The sequence below is a fragment of the Panthera pardus genome, unplaced genomic scaffold, assembly GCF_024362965.1.
Source record: "Panthera pardus isolate Hobbes unplaced genomic scaffold, ASM2436296v1 HiC_scaffold_12, whole genome shotgun sequence".
NCBI classification, from domain to species: Eukaryota; Metazoa; Chordata; class Mammalia; order Carnivora; family Felidae; genus Panthera; species Panthera pardus.
The window spans coordinates 3,333,753-3,358,476 of NW_026526677.1; the positions used below are offsets into that span (position 1 = coordinate 3,333,753).

The following is a 24,724-nucleotide window of genomic DNA, read 5'->3' on the forward strand; positions in this document are numbered from 1 at the left end:
CGCCTTCTCTGGGGCCCGTCTCCCACCTGTAATGTGGGGATGGTAACAGCGGGGGGAGGGGATCTGCACACGACACGCTGGCCCTGTGCCGCCCCGAATCCCTGCCAGCCCCCCCCCCCCGGCCACCTGCAGGGTAGGGACAGGAAGGCAGGCAGAGGGGAGGGAGGACAGAGCGGGGATGGCCTGTTCTCGGCCGCTCCCTCGCGAGGAGGAGATGATTTCCTCCCTCAGCCACACTTTCTAGAAGAGTGAGAGGCAAGGCTTTGGGCTCCGTGTGGCCCGGAGGGTGGCCCCAGCCGGGACGCCCACCCTAAGGGGCCCCGGAGGCCGCACTGCCCGCGGACACGGGAGCCCCCCCTCCGCACCCCTGGCCGCCCGGCCGAGCTCCCCCTTCCGTCCGGTGCCCAGGGCGGGGGGACCCGCTTCGAGATGGGCTCTGGGGGCAGCTGTGCTGCCTCTGGGACCCTCTGCTTAGGCTGGCCGCTTTCCACACAGGGACAGCACAACAGTGTCCTGTCACCATCTCTGTGTGCCCCCCCCCCACCTGCACCTTACTGTCCAGCTAAGAGGTGACAGTCACCGTGTGCGTTTCTGGTCCGTTTCTTTGCAACGTGTCCAGTGCGAGGCTGAAACCTGACCCTCCACGGCTTTCCCACTTCGTAGACGAGCCTGAGGCTCAGAGGTGGGGCTCTGACGAGGTCCGCGCTCGGGCGGAGCAGGACGGGGCCCCAGGACCGCCGCCTGGCGTTGCCCCCACAGCCCCTGGCCCTGGCACAGCCACTGTCCCCGGTGCCCCCTGCAGCAGGGGCTGGTTCCCTGGGCAGCCTGGCCTCCGGCGGGAGGGCCCGGCGCGTCCACACCGTGCCGGGGCTCACCGATGTGTCCCCGGGCCCCCCTCCCCCACGATCTCCGTGTCTGAGTCACCGAGTGCCCAGAACGGGGCTGCCCGTCCCTGGTGAGGTGGCCTGAATGGCAGCGGGGACGCAGGGGGCCGCGGAGTCCTGGCCGAGGGGCCCCCGCTCCTTTCAGTGCCGGGCAGGGCCTGCAGCGCCGAGATGCCCCCTCGCAAGCCCAGGCTGACTTTAATTACACACGTTAGTGCTGCGGGCGAAGCTGCTGGAACCCTTTTTCGGTGGTTGCCCTTCTGAGTTAAGAGCAAAATGACTATTTTAAACACACCGGGCAGTCAACCACTTTAGGATTCCCCAGCCTGAATCCGGCCCACCTGAGCCCACGCGTTCCCCAGGCCCACGGGGGCTGTTCCAGAAAGCGGTCCAGGCTGTGCCCTGGAGGGAAGGGGCAGCCGGAGTCTGCCCTCGGGCCGGTCACCGACACCCTCTCCAGGGGGGCTCACGTCCAGGGGTCCTGGACACGTCAGTGTCCCCACCCTGAGCCCAGGACTCCCTGGAGAATGTGGTCCGGGAAAGGCAGGGCCTGTGTCAGGGGTGGGGCCTCAGTGGCCCTCGACCGCGCGTGGGGCCCTCCCAGACCGAGGCTACAGAGGGCGAGGCCATGTCGGAGGAAGGGTCCAGAACAGCATCCTGCAGAGAGGCGCTGGGGGCGTCTTGTCCGCAGCGAGGAGACTCGGTGGCCGGCACATCCCTGGGAAGGGTCGGGGCGCTTCTGGGGGGCAGGGCGGAACCAGCAGGTACAGAAAGGTGAGCCGGGGTACAGACGGGCCCCCACAGACGGCATGAGGAAGGGACAGGTCCCCATCACCAAGGCTGTTCTGGAGGGAGGGAGGAGGGCAGGGGCCTTCCTGTTATGGGGGGCGGTCTTCCTTGGGGAGGGGCCAGATGCCCAGGGAGCCTCCCGAGGGGCTGTGGTGAGTGGGGCCTGTCACACTCCCATCGGTCGTCTGCCTCCCCCATCCGAGACCACCCCACGCTGTCCCCAAGCCAGCCCACAGCTGAGCCCCGGCCCGGCCCCCCGACTGCTAATTACCCTCCAGAAACCCTGGGACAGCCTACCTACAGGCTTACCTCAGGGTCCCCGTCTGTCCCCATCCACTCACCCCACAAAAATTAGCCACCGACTCCTCCCCCTCCATCCAAGTGAAGGCAGGCTCCACCCCCTTGACCCCAGCTCCTGCGATTTGAGGACTGTGTCACCCCAGGCCTGGTGCCCTGCCCCGCCCCCCCCTCCCCAGGGGAGGTTCTCCCAGGGACAGGAGCCCACCCACTGCTGTCCGAGGGTCTGCCTCCCCAGGGACCGCAGCCAGCACCTGGGGGCATCTTCCTGAGGCGGAAAACCTCCTCCTGCTTCCTCCTCCCCCCGGGGCCCCGTCCCGGGGCCGCCAGGTACCGAGGCTCAGGGCGTGGACACTGATTTCGTCATGCCCCCCCGCTCGGACAGACAGAGACCCGTTGGGCACGGGAACCAGGGCAGCTGAGGCCCCTTCCTGAGAGGGACCCAGGCCTCGAGATGAGGAAGGGGCTCTGTCAGGGGGGACAAGGAGCCCTGGTGGGGGGGGGGGGGGGCCGGGAGGATGGCGTCCCAGGCGGCATATCCCCTGCCTTGACCTGGGCCCCGGGGTGCTGGGGAGAGGAGGCGAGCCCCGCCTCGGCCTGGGAGCCTGTTTGCTTTGGCCCCTGGTCGCCGGCTCCTCTGCTTCCCCAAACGCCGTCTTGTCCTGTGTCGGCGCGTCCTATGCTCCCGGCGGCAAGTGGAGGCAAACAGAGCTGCCGGCTTGGGGCCCGCAGCAGGGGCCAGGCTGTCCCGGTGCCTCCAGGCGGCCGGCCGCGTCTGCGGTCGGTTCCAGCGCCGCCTGAGGGGCCGCCGTGCGGAGCTGACCCAGCCGTCTGACGGGCGGCGGCGGCCACCGGCTGGGTGAACGTTGGCGGGTCATCCAGCGCCCTGGCCTCAGCCCTCGGGGCCACCGCAGGGTGACTGTCCACAAGGTGGCTCTCCAGAAGCGGCCTCGGTCCGTTCCACAACCCTAGGTAGGTCTACGCCGTGACCCTCCTGGGCGGGGGGGGGGGGGGCTGGCCAGCGGCTCTGAACGGCGCCCCTCTCCGCCACGGACACTCTCAGCACCGTTGGGTCCCCTGGACCACAAGGCCAGCTGCTGCTGCCGTCTGGGAGCGGCCGTCGGCGGTCCCCGCTCAGAGCGGGCGGCCCCACGGAGGCCTTGAGACGTGCTGGAAACACGCACTCGGAGACGGCGCGTGTCGCGTCCATGTCGCAGAAGGCCCGGCAAGCACGGCCCCTGCTCTCGTGCGTGCCCGCGAGCCTGCGCGGTGGGGGGCCGGCGGGGGTGGGGGTGAGGGCAGCCTGGTCTTCACGTGGGCAGGGACCTTCCGACGTGTCCCGGATGCCGGCCCCGGAAGCCTGCCTTCTGGGGAGGGAGGCAGGCCAGGGGCTGGGAGGGCTTGACCCCTCCCTTTACATAAAGGGGCGTGTGGCGCACATGCTTCCCGCGCGTCAGACGCGGGCACCATCGCGTCGACAGCCGAGTGCCCCGGGCAGGCATCCTGTGGGGAGTCGGGCTGGCCAGGGTCTCCGCTACGTGTTTCCCCAGAGCCGAGACTCACGGCCCCGGGGCCGGGCCACGCGCCAGTGCTGTGGGCCATAGATCTGATGGCGTGGGCGTTCAGGTCCTCACCGTGGGGGACACGTCAGAGGTGCTCACCGTGGGGGACACATCAGAGATGCTCACCGTGGGGACTCGTCAGAGGTGCTCACCATAGGGAACTCATCGGAGGTGCTCACCGTGGGGACACGTCAGAGGTGCTCACTGTAGGGGACACGTCGGAGGTGCTCCCCATGGGGGACTCGTCAGAGGTGCTCACCATGGGGGACACATCAGAGATGCTCACCGTGGGGACTCGTCAGAGGTGCTCACCATAGGGAACTCGTCGGAGGTGCTCCCTGTGGGGGACACGTCAGAGGTGCTCACCATGGGGGACACATCAGAGATGCTCACCGTGGGGACTCGTCAGAGGTGCTCACCGTGGGGACACGTCGGAGGTGCTCACTGTAGGGGGCACGTCGGAGGTGCTCCCCGTGGGGGACACGTCGGAGGTGCTCACCGTGGGGGACTCGTCGGAGGTGCTCACTGTAGGGGGCACGTCGGAGGTGCTCCCCGTGGGGGACACGTCGGAGGTGCTCCCCGTGGGGGACTTGTCGGAGGTGCTCCCCGTGGGGACTCGTCGGAGGTGCTCCCCGTGGGGGACTCGTCGGAGGTGCTCCCCGTGGGGACTCGTCGGAGGTGCTCCCCGTGGGGACTCGTCGGAGGTGCTCCCCGTGGGGGACTCGTCGGAGATGCTCCCCATGGGGGACTCGTCTCGGAGGTGCTCACTGTGGGGACATGTCGGAGGTGCTCCCCGTGGGGGACTCGTCGGAGGTGCTCACCGTGGGGGACTCGTCGGAGGTGCTCCCCGTGGGGGACTCGTCGGAGGTGCTCCCCGTGGGGACTCGTCGGAGGTGCTCCCCGTGGGCTGCCTCTTGATCTTGCTTCGTGAGTCCCACCGCAGGCACAGCCGCCCCCCCTCCGTTGTTCCAAGTGGGTCGCCTGGGCCTCCGGCCCCTCAGACCTCACGTGGGGCCGTGTGGAGCCAGCGCAATGGGGGGCAAGGGCAGCTCTGGGAGACAGGGGACGGGGGATGCTGGCATGGAAGGTCGTCCTGGCTTCCCAGCACAGCCGGGTGACACTCGGGCAGCGCCCACGGGGCGTCTGTGCGCTGCTTTGAACGGAAATGGCAGGCGTTTGCCAGGAGAGTGACAAGGTGATGGGCTGAGAGCCCCCAGAGCCCCCAGTTCGTGCCCGATCGGCCCCAGCTGGAGCAGGGAGGGCCAGACACCCGACCCCACGGGACCGACCGTCGGCGGGTCAGCGACAAAGCGCGAGACTGAGCCTGTTCAAACCAGAAAGTCAGAGGGGCCGGCTCGCAGGCCCAACCTTGACTGGGAGAGGGGCTGGGGCGGGAGGGGGCTGGGGGTGCAGCGGCCCCCTCCCTGCCGGGGCAGAGCCTCCAGTTTGGCCGACACGGATGTCACACACCCATCCTCCTCCTCGGCTGTGGGATCGCTGGACGCCGGCTTGGGGTTTATTCTCCTGGCGCGTCGGACGGGGCCGGTGAGACTCAAAGGGTCTCGCTTGGGAGACAGGGAGCTGGGACCCGAACCCAGGTCTCGGACCCCGCCCCCGCTCAGCGTTTTTCCGCATTCCCAAGTATTTAGTGAGCGCTGTTTGTCGGGGTCTGGAATCTGCATCCTCGACAGGTCCCGGCACCGTGATGCCTGCTGACGGGAGAGGCCAGCCGCCCCGCGTGAACACAGAAACGTGCCGCACGGCGCCCGCACGGGCCTCACAGACGGGGCGGTGGGTGCAGCAAGAAAGCGGCCACGCCCCGAGCCCACGCCGGCTGGTGCGCCCACGGCTGGCGGACACGCGGGAGCCCTCTGCTCGCCGCCCGCCGGCACCACACGCGGGCTTCCCCGAGGGGGTGTGGGGTGGGGCCCCGGGCGGGAGGAAGTCCCGGGCGAGGCAGCCCGCCCACCGCGGCCCCCGGCTGCCCCCACGGCACTGTGGCCGGGCCCCGTGCGGGTGTCCCGGGGACAGGCTGGGATACCGCGCACGGCCGCACGCCGGGGGGGGCCGTGGGGCGTCATCAGGAGGGGGGGACCCCTCCGCGTGCTGCCCGGCGCTGCCTCCAGGATGCGTCGTTCCGTAAGAAAGGCGAGGCTGAGAGACGTGTGACCAGCAGGCTACCGTCTGTGCGAGGAGGGTGGGGACCACACACCCGCACGGGCACACGTGCACACAAACACGTGCACACGTATGCACAGGCATACGCACGCATACAGACATCCACGCGGGTATATGCTCGTTTCTCTTCAACGGAAGGATGACCCACGCGCCATTGTTTTCAATTTCCTGCTGCCTCGGGGGCTGGGTGAGGAAGAGAAAGAAAAGAATCCTGACACGATTTGTTTTATAGATCAGAATACGAGATCGGGTTAAAATTGCACTTCATTGTAAAACGCAAACCAACTTTCAGAAATCAAGAGCAAGACAGTATCAACGACATAACCTGCCGATGAAAGCAATGCATTAACAGAGGAATCACTTCGAGCGACACCTTGCACGTGGCTGCCAAGGGGAGGAAGCACATCTTCAGCCCTGCTCGCGCTCGGCAACTAGACCGCTGCCGGGACCCTCGCTGCGCCGCTGCTTCGAACGATCGCTGAGGGATTCGTGGATGACGCGCTCGCAGACAGGGCGAGCAAAGAAACCATCGCCTGCACGCTGGTCGCGAGGAGCCCCGATTTTTAACAAAGAGACGAAAATGGGAAGCCGAAGGCCTAAAACACCTGCTGTTCTAACGTTCAGTTGAAGCTGTCGCACAGATTCACCAAGAGCCCGGAACACCGCGTCTCGCCAGCGGGCAGGAAAGGTAGGCAGGTCCCGTGAAGACGCTGCACAGAGCGGGTGCGGGACCAGTAGGGCGGACCAGGGAGGAAGTAAGATACAGAGCGTGGAGGCAGGGCCCAGGGACACAGGACACAGCCCCAGGGCCAAAGCGGGGCCAACCTTGAGCACCAGAGTGCATAACTACCTAAGAGAGTCTGGGGTGATAACCCAAAGCACAACACAGGTGATATCTGGGAGTCCTACTGATGTGAACACGCCGTTGAACACATCAACAAAAGAGGAGAAGAGACAAATCTCCCCTGCAGAAGAATCCAGAACCCGTACAATTTATGAGGCCACACTGGTCTCAGTGAGATGGGCCGTAAGCCGCCCGAGGTGCGGCTGCACAGTGGCTTTCTTCGGTTGGGGACAGCGTGGGAACAAGAAAGAGCCACTGTATGGCAGGGATCTGACGCTCACTTCAGCCAGGTGACCAAGGTCAGCATCGCGGGGATGAGCCACGGGGTGGGGGGGGGGCACGTGTCCCGACGTGATGGGGATAAGAAGGGCTTTCACCCTGTGGTCCTCCTCCCAAACCCACAACCCCATCTGACCGTGAGAGGGAAAATCATGATTAAGAGACGGTCTACAAGGGGCGCCCAGGTTGCTCTGTCGGTTGAGCGTCCGACTTCGGCTCAGGTCACGATCTCGCGGTCTGTGGGTTTGAGCCCCGCGTCGGGCTCTGCTGACGGCTCGGAGCCTGGAGCCTGCTTCGGATTCTGTGTCTCCCTCTCTCTGCCCCTCCCCCACTCGTGCTTTTTGTCTCTCTCTCACTCTCAACAATAAGCATTAAAAAAATTTTTTTTTTAAAAAGAGAGATAGTTTAGAAAATACCTGACAGGTACTCAGAACTGTCAAAGTCATCAGAACGGTCACAGCCAAGAGGAATGTAAGGAAACACTACTGACAGTCATGTGGTGGCCTGGATGGGGTCCTGGACAGAGAAGGGACACTGGGTAACAATCAAGGAGATCTGAATAGGACGTGGGCTTCAGTTAGTAACAACATGTCAATATCGGTTCACTAATTGTGACAGGTGCACCACACTGATGTGGGACGTACAGAAGAGGGGAAGCTGGGTGTGGGGACCAGGGACGCTCTCTGTGCTACCTTCCTCACGAGTCCTGTGCACATCTGAAATTGTTCTCAAATAAAAGCTTGTTTAAAAACAAAGCTTGTATCAAAACAGACAAAAATCTTGTTTAATTGCAGTGGATTCAGATATATCAAAAATGGTTTTTGTGGCACCTGGGTGGCTCCGTCGGTTAAATGTCCAACTCTTGGTTTCAGCTCAGGTCATGATCTCGCAGTTCGGGAGTTCGAGCCCTGAATCAGGTGGGATTCTCTCTCTCCCTCTCTCTCTGCCCCTCTCCTGCTTGTGCTCTCTCTCTCTCTCAAAATAAATAAATAAAAACTTTTTTAAAATGGTTTTGGGACTCCTGGGTGGCTCAGTCGGTTAAGCGTCCAACTTCAGCTCAGGTCACCATCTCGCGGTTCGTGGGTTCGAGCCCCGCGTCAGGCTCTGTGCTGATGGCTCCGAGCCTAGAGCCTGCTTCGAATTCTGTGTCTCCCTCTCTCTCTCTGCCCCTCCCCTGCTCATGCTTGTCTCGCTCTTTCTCAAAAATAAACATTAAAAAAAAATTTTAATGGTTTTCAAACACCCCTGATTTCATGATGATGCATCTTAAAGAATGGGTCACTTTTGAAGGAACCAATTCATTAATCTGAAAGCTGGTAAAAGTCAAAAGAAAGAAGCAAGCACTTCTCTTGCCTTTCTTACACAGTAGCTCAGGGCAGTGTAACTATTGATAAGGGCAAGTTTCTCTTTACAAATTAGTCCAACTGGTAACTGGAGAAGGAACCACAGAAGTAGGAAATCACCATTCTACGGCCCCTGGAGGTACAGAATCCAGGCAGCGGCCATCAGGGGCTGGTAAAAATAGGATGTGACAGGGCACCTGGGTGGCTCAGGTGGTTAAGCCTCCGATTTCGGCTCAGGTGATGATCTCACGGTTTGGGGTTCAAGCCTCGCGTCTCAAGTCTCAAGCCTGCTTGCGATCCTCTCTCCCCCTCTCTCTCTGCCCTTCCCCCACTTGTGTGCACCCTCTCTGCCTCTCTCTTTCTCTCAAAAGAAATAAGTAAACTTAAAAAAACAGTGACGTGACAAGCTAACGGGATGGATCCGGCTGACCATTCCTAACCACCCCCCCTCCCCCGCCAAATCTTAACATCCCTCAAAACACAAGCAGAAGTTCAGGGGCCCCTGAGGTGGGGGGTACGGCACCACTTGACCCGTCCACCTGCCCCAATCAAACCTGAACATGGTCCAGCTTCCAACCTCCAGATTAAACAAGACGAGAGGCGGGCCGACCAGGTGCGACGTGTAGCTGTCATGACTCCGGTAAGCCGGCTGTGCACTGGGACGCAGGCAGGACCCAGCCTCAGCCACGATAGCGCATGGTTGTGACGACCTGAGCAATCCGGGTTGCCTTTCTGGTGTGATCATGGTATTGTGACTATGTTTTTACTACGGGGCCGGGTCTTTCAATAAAAAGCCTGCTGAACTGCCTTCCGGAGAGGTGATGGAAGGCTGGAATTCACAAGAATGTGCGGAGGGTAGGGGTGCATGGGGTTCAGTGCAACCGCCTCTCTGCTTTTGCACATTTGAGGGACTTTTTCCATAATAAAAACTGTAGTAATGAGCTTTTTCAATGAGTGGGCTTTACTTGTTGGTAGTTTTAACTTACAGAAAAGAATAGAACGAAAAGTACAGAGAGTTCCGAACACTCCCTCACCCCTCCCCACTCACTCATTTCCTCTACTTTTTTTAAAGATTAGTTACTTATTTTTAAGAAATACAGAGATAGTGTGAGCCAGGGGAGGGAAAGAGAGAATCCCAAGCAGGCTCCACGTCGCCAGCACAGAGCCCGATGCGGGGCTCAAACTCATGAAACTGAGATCATGACCTGAGCTGAAACCAAGAGTCGGATGCTTAACCAACTGAGCCACCCAGGTGCCCCATTTCCCCTACCTTTAACATCTTGTTCTAGTGTGGTGTGCATTTGTTACAATTAATGAACCAGTGTGGGTACGTTATTATTAAGTAAAGTCCACAGTAGACGTTAGGGTTCACTGTGCTTTGTACGTCCTATGGGTTTAGACAAATGACATGTGTCCACCACACAGAATGACAAGTTCACTGCCCTCAAACTCCCCTGTCCGCGCCCCTTCTGTTCATCCCTCCCTTCCCCCTGTCCTCTGGCAGCCCCTGATCTTTACTGTCTCCATAGTTTGGACTTTTCCAGCATTTCCCGCAGTTGGTATCACACAGTATGTAGCCTTTCCAGATTGGTTTCTTTCACTTAGTAAGATGCATTGAAGGTCCCTTTATGTCCTTTTTGTGGCTTGAGAGCCACATTCAATAATATTTCTTTGCCTGGATGTCCCATAGCTTGTTAATCCATCTACCTGCTGAAGGACAGCTTGGTTGTGTCCAGGTTTTGGCAATTGTGGGTAAAGCCGCTATAAACATTTGCGTGCGGGTTTTTGTATGGACACAAGTTTTCCGCTTATCTGGGGTAAATATGAAGGTGTGCAAAGAATTTCTCCCAGTATATGGCTTCTTATTCTCTTGACAGTGTCTTTTTACAGACAGTGTCTTTTAGTGAAGTTCTCCTTACCACTTTTTTCTTTCGTGGTTGGTGCTTTTGATGTGATAAGGGGTTGTCACCAGGGGGTAGCTGGATGGCCCAGTTGGTTAAGCGTCTGGCTTTTCATTTCAGCTCAGGACACAATCTCATGGTTTGTGAGTTCGAGCCCTGCATCAGGCTCTGCACTGACAGTGCACAGCCTGCTTGGGAGTCTCTCTCTCCCTCTCTCTCTCTGCCCCTCCCCTGATTTTGTGCACACACGTGTTCTCTCTCTCTCTCTCTCTCTCTCTCTCTCTCTCTCTCTCTCTCTCTCAAAATAAATAAATACACTTTTTAAAAGAGTCCGCACCAGATGGAGGTCACACAGATACTCTCCTGGATTATCTTCTAGGAGTTTCACAGTTTTGTGTCTCACATTCAGGTCGATGACCCATTAGGGTTCATTTTTTGTGAAAGGGTGTAAGGTCTGGGTCTAGATTCATCTTCTTGCAGCTGGATGTCTTGTTGTTCCAGTGGGACACAGAAAAGTCTGTCTCTTGTCCATTGAACGGCCCTTGCTCCCTCATCACAGATCAGGTGACTATTCTTGGTGGGGGGGGGGCAGTTTCCGGGTGCTCTCATGTTCAGTGGGTCTGTCTACTCGTTGACCAGTCCTTGATTGCTGTGGTTCGATAGTTAAGTCTTCAAGTCGGGTGCTGTCAGTCCTCCGACTCTGTTCTTCTCTTTCAATATTGTGTGGGCTCTTCTGTGCCTTTTCCCTCCATATACACTTGTCGGTGTTCACAGAATAACTGGCTGGGACAGAAATCAGCTCTTTAGGGGCCACTCGTAAATATGTGCTGCCTGCCAAGAAGCACCGTGTACCTGATGAAAGAATGACTCTCGCAGGTGAGGCAGCCGGGCGGGGACCGGCAGCTCCAGCAGCAACCGGGGTGTAGAACGCTCTCACGGGGTCTCTAGTCACAACGAGCGTGTTCTGGGGCCTCACCAGCCTCTTGGTGCCCTGAGGGGCCCAACTGGGGAGTCATCATCACCCCGCTGGTGACCCGTTCACTTTGCTCCCCTCTTTCGGCCGATTGCAGTTCTGGCCCAACTCAACCCCTCTTTGGACCCACAGTTGAAAGATGAAGCCACCTGGGACCTCAAGTGTCACTGGCCTTGAGGAGAAAGACCCGCTCCCCAGCACGGAGTCATTGAGGCCACATTCTTCTAGATGCAAAGTCCCCTCCAAACCCAGACCACCTTCCTTGACTCGCCTTGGTTGGCCATGAGGTGCCTTAAACATTCACTCCGCTTTTGAACATCTTATTCTACAAAGCGTTATTCATTCCTGTCATTTTTTTTTTTTTTTACATTTTGATGCATTTTGTGCCTCCTTAACTGACTCCATAAAATGTTTACACACCTTCTGAGACAGAAGGCACTGTTCTTCTGAGAAAGACGTTGCTGTCCTCTCGGAACCTGGTCATTTAGAGAAGACTCCAGCCTGCTCACAACATGGGAATCGGTGAAGTGTTTAAAAACTGTCACGAGTCCGTGGTTCTCCAAGGGCGCAGTCAGGAGGAGGACGGTGTTCCCAGGGAGTATCTGTCCCAGAAGAATTACACTGAACTGTATTTTCACGATGACTTTCTTATTTCTGCCACCTTCTGGAATAAATTATTTTTCTGCTTTCTATGAAAGAAAAAGAATTTGTAAGAAACACAGAGCTCAAAACAAACATACTATGGAGAAAATGGAGGACACAGATCACACAGGGCGACTAGGATTTTGAAAAGTTATTATTAATGTGCTCGGTGAGATAAAAGGAGATACTGCATCCTCGATGTTAGAACAAAAATACTCTTTTTAAAAGTAACATTCGTAAGACAAAATCAGAGCTCTCGAATTTAAAACTACTCTAGCAGATATGAAAATTCTGACAACTGGATTACAAGATAAAACAGACGGGAGTCTCTAAGAAAGAGAAGACATGGTAAGTGGAAGAAGAAAGACAACTGAGTTGGAGGATGAGTCCAGAAGAAACAAGGTTGCCTTGAAGAGAAACGGAAAGGAAGAGAATGGCCAAGAAATGGTTGAAGGAAGCGTTCCACACCTAAAGGGCAAGAATGTCCCGGTGAAGAGGGCCCTACTTGAGAGGTGAGGACAGAGCCACACCATGGTGCGTCAACACATCTTGGTCAGCCTGGGGCAAAGAGGCCATCCTGCAGGGCTCTCCACCCTGTGGGCGGGGGCCACAGGGAGGGGACTCACGTTCCACGAACACAAGTGGTCACAGATCCCTCCAGAACAAACCTGGTCACCAGAGTAAATGAATGAGAGCCTTCAAATTCCTGAAGGAAAATTATTTCCAAACTAGGGGCACCAGGCAGTGGCTCAGTCAGTTAAGCATCCGACTTCGGCCCAGGTCATGGTCTCACTGTTCGTGGTTTCAAGCCCCACATTAGTTAGGGTCTGTGCTGACAGTGCTTGGGATTCTGTCTCTCTGCCCTTCCCCCACTCTCTCTCTTTCAAATAAATAAACTGAAAAAGAAAAAAAAAAAAAGAAAGAAAGAAAATTATTTCCAAACTTGAACTGTATGGCCCTGTACCTCATCCAGTTTGGTGAATGTTCCACACACGCCCGAAGGGAATGTGTGTTCTGTAGTTACTGACCCATAAATATCAGGTCAAGATGATTGTTCAGATCATCTAAGTCTCTGTTGATTTTCTTGCCCAACTGTCCTATCAATTTGAGAAAGGGGTATTCAGTGTCCTGCTGTATTTGTAGAATTGCCCATTTCTCTCTTTTATCCTGTCAAATTTTGCTTCAGTATATCGAGGCCCTGTGAGCAGGTGCGTAAGTGTTTATGGCTGTTACGTCCTCTTTATGAATAATCTCCTGTAGCATTCTGAACTTTCCCTCTTTGTTTCTGGTAATATTCTTTTCCTGAAGGCTATTTTTTATTTTTTTTAATATTTTATTTTTAAGTAACCTCTATACCCAACGTGGGTCTCGAACTTACAAGCCTGAGATCAAGAGGCACACACGCTACCAACTGAACCAGCCCGGCGCCTGAAGTCTATTTTTTTAATACAGCTTTATTGAGATATAATTCATGTCCATAAAACTCAACCATTTAAGGCACCCAATCTGGTGGATTTTAGTATATTCACAGAAATTTGCAACCATGAGCACAGTCTAATTTTAGAACATTTTGTCACAGAAAGAGATCTCACACCCATCAACAGTCTTTCTCCACCCTCCACCCGCTTCTCTCTGCTGCTAGGAGTAATGCCACCACGAAATTTTGTGTGCAGGTATTTGTGCGAGCATGTCTTCAGTTCTCTTGGGAATACACCTGGGACTGGAGTTTCTGGGCCATCTCAAAGCTCTGTGTGTAACTTTTTGAGGGACTGCCAGACTGTTATTCAGAGTGGTTGAAGTCTCTTTCGTCTGATGTTGATATAGTGCTCAACCCATGGGAAACCTTCTTCCATTTGTCTGCTCTCTGACCTGCAGATTAGGTCTTTCTCCACAATCTATTTTTATAGTGTCTGCCTTTTTCTTTAAGTTTACTCATTTATTTTTGAGAGAGAGAGAGAGAGGGAAGGGGCAGAGAGCAAAGGAGAAAGAGAATCCCAAGCAGGCTCCACGCTATCAACACAGAGCCTGATGCAGGGCTCAAACTCACAAACTGTGAGATCATAACCTGAGCCAAGAGCAAGAGTTGGGTGCTTAACCAACTGAGCCACCAGGTGCCCCACTTTTTTTTTTAAGTTTATTTGTTTTGAGAGAGGAGCAGAGACAGGGAGGTAGAGAGAAAATCCCAAGCAGGCTTTGCACTGTCGGTGCAGAGCTCAACACAAGGCTCAAACTCACAAACCCAGAGATCATGACCTGAGCTGAGATCAAGAGTCAGGTGCTTAAGCAAAGGGAGCCACTCAGGAGCCCCTATAGTATCTGCCTTTTAACTGGAGTTTTATCCCATTAACATTTAATGTAATTACTGGTGCTTTTCAACGTAGGTCCGCCAGTTTAGTTGTTTCTGTTTCTCTTTTCTCTTTTCCTCTGTTCTCCCTTTTCTGCTTTTCTTGGATTATTTGACTATTTTTAGAACTCCATTTTAATGTATTGGCTTTTTGCTGTGCTTTACATTCTTTTTAGTGCTGGGCTCCAGGATTACAGTATATATCCTTAACTTGTCAGCCCACTTAAATCCATACTGCACAATTGACAGGAAATATAACGGCTCTGCAACCACGTAGGTGTGTCTACCTCACTCCTGCCTTCATGTACTCTACAGGTGTCACATTTACTTACATTGTAAACCCCACAAAACAATATTCTTCTGCCTCAAACTGTCATATCTATTTTTTAAATGAGAGGAAAAATAATATTTTCTATTTTACCTAGGCATTTACCATATCTGATATCCTCATGCCTCTAAGATCTAGTATCTGTATCCCCTCCAGCTTGAAGAACTTCCTTTAACGTTTTGCTTTTGTTTTTGTTTTTTGTAGCGCAGGTTCACTGGCAACAGATTCTCATGGTTTTCATTTATCTATAGATGTTTTATTTTGCCTTCGTTCTTTGAAGCTATTTTCACTGGGTATAGAATTCTAGGCTTCACAGTGTAAAAATGTTCCACAGTCTTGCCTCCAGAGTTTCTGATGTGAAGTCATTGAAATCATTGTTCTTCCATAAGTAATGTATCATTATTCTCTGGCCACTTCGAGATTTCCTCCTTTTTTACCTTTGACTTTCAGCAGATTGGCTATAATGTGCCCAGGGGAGATTATATTTATCCCGTTTGGGATTCACAGAGGTCTTAAATCTGTAAATTTATGTCCTTCACCTGACTGAGGAAGTTTTCAGCCATCATTTTTTAAATTATTTTTTCTGACCCATTTTCTCTCTCTCTTCTGGGATTCCAATTTTCTCCCTTCTGGGACTCAAAATAGTAGACCTTTTGACATTGTCCCTCAAGTCCTTAAGATTCTGTTCACTTTTGAAACTCCTTTCTCCATCTTCATATTGGATAAATTCTTCAGATGTTTCTTCAACTTCACTCTTTGCTCTGCCATATCCATTTCGCTATTGAGCCCACCCAGTGCCTTTTTTAACTTACGATATTGTATTTTTTAGTTTTAACATTTTCTTTTTTTTTTACATTTTTAAAAATTTCTTTGATGATATTTCGTACCTTTCATGCATTGTGAGTATATTTTCCTTTACCTAGTTGAGTATTGTTGTGATAGCTGCTTCAAAGTCCTTGCCTGAGAATTCCAACATCTTAGTCATGTCTGGGTTCATTAAGTAAATGTTCATTGTATCCTGAATATTGTAAATACTATGCTGTGACAGTCTGGATTCCATTAGATTCCTTGGATGAGCGTTGATGTTTGCATTTTCGCTGGTAATTACCGTGGCTAGTCTCCAACTACAAATATCTGGGAGGCAGTAGGAGTAGCTCAAATGTCAGGTCAGGCACATTAGCCTTATCTGCAAGCTGCGTTGAGTCAACCCAGTGCAGGCACAGTTTCATACCCTCTATTGGATATTTGGGAACAGTTTACACACGGAACATGGAACTGCCATTCTCTGACTCTCTTTTCTGGGACGCCCCCCCCCCCCTCACTTTGGCAGCTGTGGCCACCCCCCAAGGTTCTGTCCTCTGACTTTTTAAGCCAGAAAGGCTGAAGTTTTCCGTCAGGGCTTTGAGTGAGCCGCGTCACACTCTGTCCGTGGCACAGCACTTCTGACTTTCCACTCCCATCCAAAATCCGCTTTACCTTAGTTCACATTCCAGAGCTTTCAGGGAACTGCTTTTGTTTGTTTGGGTTTGGGGGTGGGGGGGTTGTTTTGCCAAGACTTTGTACAAATTCCCTGCAGAGGAGTTGGTCTTAGGATGTTTACTTTACCTTACCCTCCAACCTCCAATTTTGTACCCAAACGCCCAGTTAAGCGTGCAGTTAAAGTCATTTTCAAATAAGCAATGTATCAAAAAAAAAAAAAAATCTCCCAAACTCCTTTTATTGGAAAGCAACTCGAGAATGTCCTTTACCAAAAATGAGGCTTTATATCAAGCAACAGCCAAAAATATATCCAGGGGGTCTGGGATTTGGGCGACCCAACACAAGAATGAATCGGAAGGAATCCAGGGGACAGAGGTAATGGGACACAGGCGTAGAAAACACCAAACCCACGTTGTGCAGAAAAGAGCTGAAGTCTTCAGGAGCAATTTCTTCAGCATAAACTCAACAAAATCCCCAACATATTTGAAGATTTTGAAAAGAGATTTACATAATTAGGAAGTGTTTGGATTGGAATTACTGTTAAGTACATGGGAAATGAAACCAATAAACAAACAACAGAAAACGATTTTACCCTGGGGAAGACATAATGTATGGGAAGACAAAGTCATCATAATATACTGCATGGTTTAGCTATGAATAGATACTACACAGTCGTGATGTAAACCCTGAGTGTTGATCTAGTCAGAATTATGATACGACTGTAAGCTGAGGTTGAAGTCCTGGGGGATGAAAGAAAAGACCTGAATTCGTGGCTGTCAACTGAGGGCGACTCTGACCTCCCAGTGGACATTTGGCAATGTCTAGAAACATCTGCAGGTGCCACATTTAGGAGGAAGGGGATGTTGCTGGCATCCAGGGATACCGCCCCACATCCTATCATGTACACCCACAACAAAGAATTAATTGGTCCACATTTGCAACTGTGCCACTGTTCAGAAACCCTGGGATAAGCCATCATTTTCCACATCAGTGTGTCAGCAGACCACATCTACAATGTAAACACTGGGGCGCCTGGGTGGCTCACTTGGCTAAACGTCCAACTTCAGCCCAGGTCATGATCTCATGATTCGTGAGTTCGAGCTCCGTGTAGGGCTCTGTGCTGACAGCTCAGAGCCTGGAGCCTGCCTCAGATTCTGTGTCTCCCTCTTTCTCTGCACCTTCCCCGCTCGTGCTCTCTTTCTCTCAAAAATAGACATTTAACATTTTTTTTAAATAAATGAATAAAATAGAATGTAAACATCAAGTAGCAACCACATAAGCATGTTCAGAGACTCAGGGATAAATTAGAAAGAGTGAGACTCAGGGATAAATTAGAAAGAGTGAGCTGAAGGCTTTGGGAGTGACAGGAGGGGCCTGGGTGATGTCCTCTGGGTTTTGTAACCGGCCCTACAGAATGCCGTCTCTTTAAAGTGCGTGCAAGTGTGAGTTTTGTATTCTGAGTGACAATTCATGTGGAAGAAGAGAATGATTGAGGAGAGTACGAAAGTGTGCAAAGGCAGCCTGACTTCCTGTTCTTCACAGAAGCTCTCTGAACCCTGGTGGATGCTAGCCCTGGGTTCTTGCCCTCTGCCAGGATGTAGCCGTGGTTTGCTCCCTCCTTAGATGGCTCCACGTCTGCATGGAAGGACAGTGCCTGGAGGGACATGTTACTCTGCCCTGCAGTTAACTGGATCCATGGCTTGTAACCCGTGTCTTTCTTCTGCAAGGCAGCCATCCCAGGAGGCTCAGCATTGGGGTTAACCTTCCGTAAATGTGGCAGGCGCTCGAGGCCCACACCGCCCCCTGGCGGCAGCATGCCAGAATTGCAGGCCCAGGTGTTCTGAGGGACACGGGAACCCCGTGGAAGTTCAAGACGCCAAGCTGGACATCTGAGGAATCAGGCAGCATTTCACCCACTCAGCCTCTGAGGCTCCTGTCCCCACACAAGCAGCCCAGAGCACCTGTCGTACGGCCGGTAGCTGATTGTAATGTCCCACTGTGGGTTAAACTGAATTTTGAGTTTGTTTAAAGGCTGGGAAATTCTATGGGGCACCTGGGTGGCTCAGTCAGTTAAGCATCCAGCTTCAGCTCAGGTCATGGTCTTTCAGTTCGTGGGTTCGAACCCAGTGTCAGGCTCTGTGCTGACAGCCTGCTTTGGATTCTGTGCCTTCCTCTCTCTCTGCTCCTCCCCTACTCATGCACCGTCTCTCTCGTTCTCTCTCTCTCTCTCGAAAATAAACATTAAAAAAAATATATTAAAGGCTGGGGAATTCTAAAATGTTTATTTATCTTGAGAGAGAGAGGGAGGCAGAGAGAGAATCCCAAGCAGGCTCCCTGCTGTCAGCACAGAGCCCAGAGCCCGACGCGAGGCTCGAGTTCGCAAACCGTGAGGTCATGACCTGGTCTGAAATCACCAGTCGGACACTTAACCCGCTGAGCCACAGGCGCCCCTGAAAGCTGGGAAACTCCGAAGTGCGGCTTTGCTCGTCCTCTTCCTCTCTTCCGTGCCCCCCGTGCTGGGAAGGAGAATGCAGCCGAGGGGCCCATCCTGCCTTTAGTCCTGCTCTGCGGGTTCCAAGCTGAACCTGCTGCCTCGCGCCTTTGCCCGCTCTTCTCGCAGGAGGACGCTTACGGGCATCACAGCACAAGCCACGTGGCACCCCTGTGCCCTCGCTGGCCGAGCGCTCACCCGCACACCGGTGGCTGATCCACGAAAGCCCGGAGCCACGCAGCCCGCTGCTCCGACCTTGATACGTTTCTTGCTTTGGGAGAAGGACTCTATCCAAACGTATTTACTTTGCAAAGCAGGATGGGAATTTAAGATGGGCCGTTTGAGGTGGGGCCCGGGGCGCTGCCAGCACCCATCGTCTTGCAGCGGGGCTCCCCCAGCCTGTGCCCGGGCCCCCAGCCCCCACCCGGCCCAGGCCCCTGCCTCCTGTTCCCTGGGCCTGTTTTCTTGGGTGACACTCAGCACACCTGGGGTTACACCTGTTCACCGACTCGTGTGGCCAGCCCCCCACAAGAACATCCGCTCTGGAAGCAGGGACGGGCTGCCCACCAGGATCACCCCTCACCACCTGACTTTTTGTGGGTGCCCTGAGCAAAGTGGTGAACGAGGGAATGAGCGCACAAGTCACTTCTCTGGTGTGTGGTGGGGAGAGAGGGAGAGGAGGGGCGTCAGCTGCGGTCCCGGGGCTTACGTCCGTGTCTTTCTCGGGGCCGCGTGTCTCACCGAACACGATTTCCCCTGTCTGGCGCTCCGAGGCCAGGAAGAGTGTACCTGTCGTCGGTGCGGGGACCCCAGTGCCCGGGTGTGAGGAGTCATCAGGCCTGTTAACTTCTCTGTTCGAGGCTCCCTTGCCCTTGATGGGTTTTTAGGGAATCCCCAGCAGGAGAAAGTACCACAAAATGGGGACAGCGATGGCAGGGATGGGCGGGGCCTCGGGGGCTTCCCACCTGTTCTTTGCAGTGGGGGGAGGGGGCTTTTCTTTCTTGGAAGACGGCGCACAGGGCGATCGTGGGTTCACTCCCTTGCCCCTCAGCGCCTGGTGCTCACCCTGGGAGCTCTGGGGATGGCAGGTGCCCACGCCCCGCCAGAGGCGTCCAGTTCAGTGAGCGTGAGGGGCAACGCTGAGCCAGAGACGTGGAGCCCCAATGCCCGAGAACCCCCCAAACTCCGGGAGGTGCAGAGTGCCCTCGGTGTCGGAGTTCAAGGCCCAGCCCCGGCTCTGCCTGCCGATGCCGTGGGGACGGACAGATGTGAAGGGGGAGGCGGGGGCCAGGAGCTCGGCGAACACCCGAGTGGCCGCGGTGGAGGCATCCTCCGGTGTCACTGGATGGGCAGAGCGGCAGACCTGTGGCCCTTAGCACCTCGTCTGCCAAGTTTCTGTGCCTTTTGCAGCGTCCCGGGCAGGAGCGGAGGAGGGAGGGAGCACCTGGAGGAAATGAGCCGTTTCAGTGGATGTTGTGTTCCCCAAATCTGTGAAAAGCAATTAGTGTTTCCTCTTAAGTGTGACAATGGAAAGCTGTAGGGCCACAGCCCGGGACCCTGGAAATCTGTCTGGCTTTTCGCGCGTCACTGGTGGCCAAAAAATTCCTCCCGGGTTCAATGAGAATCAGCCCCGGCCGCCTGGCAGCTGGAAACGGCCCTGCACAGAGTGACAGGCACCCCCCCCCCCCCACCAGGCCGCAGTTAGCTGGCCTGCGGCCACCACAGCAGCACCCCCTGGCCCCCCCAGAGCACTTGTGGTTCCAGAAGCCACCACGGTTTCCCTCTGTCCGTCTGCTGACCGGGCAGGGGACGGGGGGCAGGGGGGCGCTGTTCCCTTCCTCCCGCGCGGGCCCCTCACCCACAGCCCCTGTCTCCCGCAGGTGAACAAGGAGAACGTCGTGAAGGTCGGCCACCGGCAGGTGGTGAACATGATCCGCCAGGGAGGGAACCACCTCGTCCTCAAGGTGGTCACGGTGACCAGGAATCTCGACCCGGACGACACCGCCAGGAAGAAAGGTGCCCGCCCCGCCCCCTGCACCACCCCCCACATCTCCCGCCCCGGGGGCGGCCCCCCCGAGAGGAGGAGAAGAAGCCAGACAGGGAGGTGAAGAGAGGACTCGGGAGCTCGGGCCTCAGGCAAGGCTGTGCTCAGCAGCCCTGGGTCCGGGGGGCACAGGCACACGTGTGAGGCCCGGGTCCTCGCTGTGACAGGGTGGGGGGTGGGGGGCGGCCGGCCAGGGGCTACAAGGCTGCCGGAACCACCAGGTCCGTTAGTCACCCGCAGGCACGTGGCGGAAAGAGGGCCGGACCGGCTCCCCTCCGCGCGTTTCTGCTCCCTCGGGGAGGGCAGGGGTGCCAAGTGCCAGGTGTGCCTGGGGGGCTCAGTACAGAGCGCAGGGGCCCCCACGCAGGGCCTGTCCCGGTCCCAACCCCTCGCGGCCCGAGCGGAAGCTCAGCGGGTGACACGGCTGCTTCCCCACCTTGGGGGCTCGGGGCCGCCGGCCCCCAGGTTGTTCTGGAAGCGGGGTGGGGGCAGGGGCACATCAGGGCCAGGCTCTCACACCCGTGTCTCTCCCGCCTGCCCCTCAAGCCCCCCCACCTCCCAAGCGCGCCCCGACCACGGCCCTCACCCTGCGCTCCAAGTCCATGACCTCGGAGCTGGAGGAGCTCGGTAAGAGTCGCCCGTCTGGCCCGCCCGGCCCCCCGCTGCCGCCACCCCCGGGACGTGTCCGCGCTGCCTCAGCCCGTGCATGGCCCTGTGCCCGCTTGCTTGTCCCGTCCCCTGCCCCTGAACCCCTGGAACGGCATCAGGAGCCCTGCGTGCGGGTGGCTCCCACGCTGGCATGTCCGTGGGAGTCCTGCTGGCTTCGGGGGCGGTTGCTAGTCTTGCCTTTTGCTGTTTTCGGCTCATCTAACATTGTTTTGTTTTGAATTTTTGGGCCTCTCACTAGTGGATAAAGGTAAGCCGCCCCACGGTGTCCCCCAAACAGCTCCCCTGCTGTCTCGGGTGCACCCCACCCCCCAAATCCGCCTCACCACCCCCGCGTGCTGGACACAGACCAGAAAGGTCCATCCCTGGGGTTTGGTGTAGATGGTGGTGGGGCCAGCAGGCCTGGAAGGGTGTACACCAGGGGTAGGGGGCTCCTAGAATCTTCTAAAAGGTCTGAAAGGCACAGGAGAGCTCGAGCCACTGGCCCTATCAGAGAGACAGGGAAGGGCAGAGCAGCAAGGGCCCCGGGTCCAGGGCAGTGCTGGCTACTGAGAGGGAAGATTCTAGAGCCGGCGCAGGCCATCCGGATGCTGGCTAAATGTCGTGCTGGGGCGTCACCCATGGGGCCCAGGGACACGCTTGGTAGGAGGCTGGCTCTTCCACACAGCAGTGGCGAGAGGGCCGATGTGCTTGCTCTGCAGAGAGCATGGAGAGGGGCTCGCCGGGTGATGAAGGGCCAGCGTCTGGGCGCCCCGTGCAGCGCGGAAACCGGCCCTGAGCCCGGGACCTGCCCATCAGGCACAGCTGGCCCAGTGGGGGGGAGTCTGAGCTCCCCCCCCGTCCCCAGCCTCCCGGGGAGACCTTCTGGACCCTCCCGGAACCCGTAGTTCCTCATGAGCCCCTTTTCTCCCAGCCACATCCTGTCCGTCCCAACAAGGCTCTCCAGGAGAGCCCTGACTGTCCCCGCGCACCTGGCGTGGCACCCGGTGGGGATGACCACAGAATTGCTGCACATCCTTTAAAACTGGGCAGCACGTGCTACCCCGGCCCCTCCCCGGGCCCTGGCGTCTCTCCCCCGTCTCTCCCCCGTGCGGGGACCCCGTGTTCCCCTTGTCACCCCGTGCCGCTTTGGCACAGTGCTGCGGGGACAGTGTCTCACCCGTGGCCAGGAAGCAGGTTTAGCAGCCGGTCATGTTGGAAGGGGAAGGTCACCCCATCACCGGGTTCCTGGGAGAGCCATAAACCCAGCCGTCTAGACACCCCACCCTTCCGCGTGTGGCCTGCGTGAGCTTCCGGTCAGGGTTAGGTTTCCGGGCCCCCTAGCCAGGCCCCGGGGGAGCGCTGCCGTCGTGGACTCACCCTCCCCTTTCTGTTTGCAAGCCTCCATCCGGAAGAAGAAGGGTAAGGGGCCAGCCCAGTGTCTGTTCCCAGCCCCTGCCCACATACCCTATGGAAGAGACCCCCCTCTGTGGCTGTCGGCGTGGCGTCTACACCGCCGTACTCTTGCGCTGTCTCCTCCCTGTGCCGGGGCCTACGGAGGGGCCCAGCTCCAGACCGCGTCCTGTCTCAGTCTGTCCCGTCTGCTTTGCTTTTCCCAGTGTGGTTCCTCTCTCACCCCCGACGTGTTGTGCGTCTCCCCCAGAGCTGTGTCCTCATCGTCATGACTATGAGGCCCGTGGGACCCTCAGGCTGTCACAGCTGGGCCCGCCCTACCCGCCGGCAGCCTCGAAGTCGCGTCCGGTCCGCGGCCACACGCAGCAGGCAGCTGGGGTGCAGGCCGGCGGGGCCCCGACGCGGGGCGAGGGGCCGGTCCCCTGACTGCTAGCTGCCTGGGCCTTGGGGGCAGGGGCAGCATCCTCGAGCTCACAGAAAGCCCCTGGCTCTCACGCTCTCTGCCTGCGGGATAGCTGTCCTTAAGCTTGCAGGGACCCGGGAGCCGACTGGCACGGGGTGGGGGACGGTTTGCAGTGCTGTGAACAGCAGAGACACACGCACCACGAGCGCCCCGACAACAGAGCCCCAGAACGATGCGGGCTCCTCCTTCAGCAGCATCCGTATTTTGGGGTGTTTGTCACCTGACTGCTGGAGACAACGATCCCAATAATAGAAAGAAGCACAATAAACTCAAAACTCCTTCTGGGGGTCTGGGGGAGCGCGGCGTGGACCCCATCACAGGAGCCTAGGCGCTGGCGCGGAGGCACAATGCGGTATTCTGAACACTGAAGTCGGGAGGTGGGTCTCAGAATCCGTCAGGGGGCAGGACCATGGGTCCTAGAGCATCAAGTCAGAGCACCTGCTCCTCCTCCCCGGCCTCCACCCGCCACCCCCAGGACTCCCCAGAAATTTTCCTGGGACTCCATGTCTCCCTGAAGTCCCCTTCAATCCAAAGCCAACACCCTGCTGCCCCAGGGACGACCCCTCTGTCTGCCACACCATCCTGAACAAGGCACCCCAGCGTGGGCTCCCGGGACTTCACCGCCGTAATGGAGCTGGCCGAGAAGGTCCCTTGTCAAGGGGGCGCCTCCAGCAGCCACCCCGGACCGTGTGAAAAGACAGGAGTCACCATCCCTGTGGCCGGCACGGGCACGGGAGACAGGGAGTCCTGGAGGGTGGAGACCCACCTGGCTTTGAACAGCAGAGAAAACTGGAGGCAATTTGAGACCAAATGCCCCTCCCCCACATTTCCTGACCCCAGCTGGTGCGGGAGACAACGTGCACGCAAGACCCCAAAGCTGCCCCGTGGCCGTGGTCCACCCAGCTCCTGCGTGAGCAGTCCACGGGGCTGGGGAGATTGTGGGGTGCAGTGTGGCGCTCCAGAGGCCCACATCACCGCGCAGCGAGGGAGTGGACAGTCCGGCCTCACAGAGTTTGGAGCATCGGACGCTGGTGGGCATGCAGAGAATGCTTCCGGCGCACTGCCCCTGCCAGTCTCTTCCGGGGGACCGGTCTAAGCTCAGAACCTGCCAGTCTCTTCCGGGGGACCGGTCTAAGCTCAGAACCTGCCAGTCTCTTCCGGGGGACCGGTCTAAGCTCAGAACCTGCCAGTCTCTTCCGGGGGACCGGTCTAACCTCAGAACCTGCCAGTCTCTTCCGGGGGACCGGTCTAAGCTCAGAACCTGCCAGTCTCTTCTGGGGGACCGGTCTAAGCTCAGAAGTATCCCCCATGCTCCAACAGGGCCATGTGCAACAGGGGGAAAACAGGCTTTTACAACATACTGGTTGAATAGCGTCCCCCCAAAAACCCACGTCCAGCTAGAACCTGAGAAAGGGACCTTATTTGGAAACAGGGTCTTTGCAGATGTGAGCCTGTTGAGGCTGCACTGTATCGGGGTGGGCCCAGAGCCAAAGACCATGACCTCACAAGAGAGGAAGAGATTCAGACACACGCAGAGGAGGGCACAGAGGCAGAGTTTGTAGGGACGCGGCCACGGCCCAGGAATGAACGCTTGGAGCCCCGGAACCTGGAAGAGGCAGGAAGGATCCTCCCCGGGAGCCTCCAGGAGGAGAAACATCCTACTGACACCTCGATTTAGGAATTCTGGCTTCCAGCCTGACGGAGAACAAACTTCTTTCGTTCTGAACTGTTTGTGGTGGTTCTAGAAAACTGTCACACCAGTGAGATGGCCCCCAGCCCTGGCTCCCCCGGGCGACCCCGGTGCTGCCTGCACCCACAGGCCTGA

General features: G+C 56.6%; 1 protein-coding gene across 3 annotated transcripts in view; it reads left to right on the top strand.

Moving 5' to 3' along the window:
* Positions 1-24,724, top strand: part of SHANK2 (SH3 and multiple ankyrin repeat domains 2) — a 492,081-nt gene that overhangs the window by 443,699 nt on the left and 23,658 nt on the right. For 2 of the 3 annotated variants that reach the window (XM_053899336.1, XM_053899337.1), the window contains 4 exons: positions 20,215-20,350; positions 20,925-21,005; positions 21,286-21,294; positions 22,425-22,445. In XM_053899336.1, coding sequence (XP_053755311.1) covers positions 20,215-20,350; positions 20,925-21,005; positions 21,286-21,294; positions 22,425-22,445 — 247 coding nt within the window. The remainder of the gene's footprint in view (positions 1-20,214; positions 20,351-20,924; positions 21,006-21,285; positions 21,295-22,424; positions 22,446-24,724) is intronic. The other variant, XM_053899335.1, reaches the window with a different exon arrangement.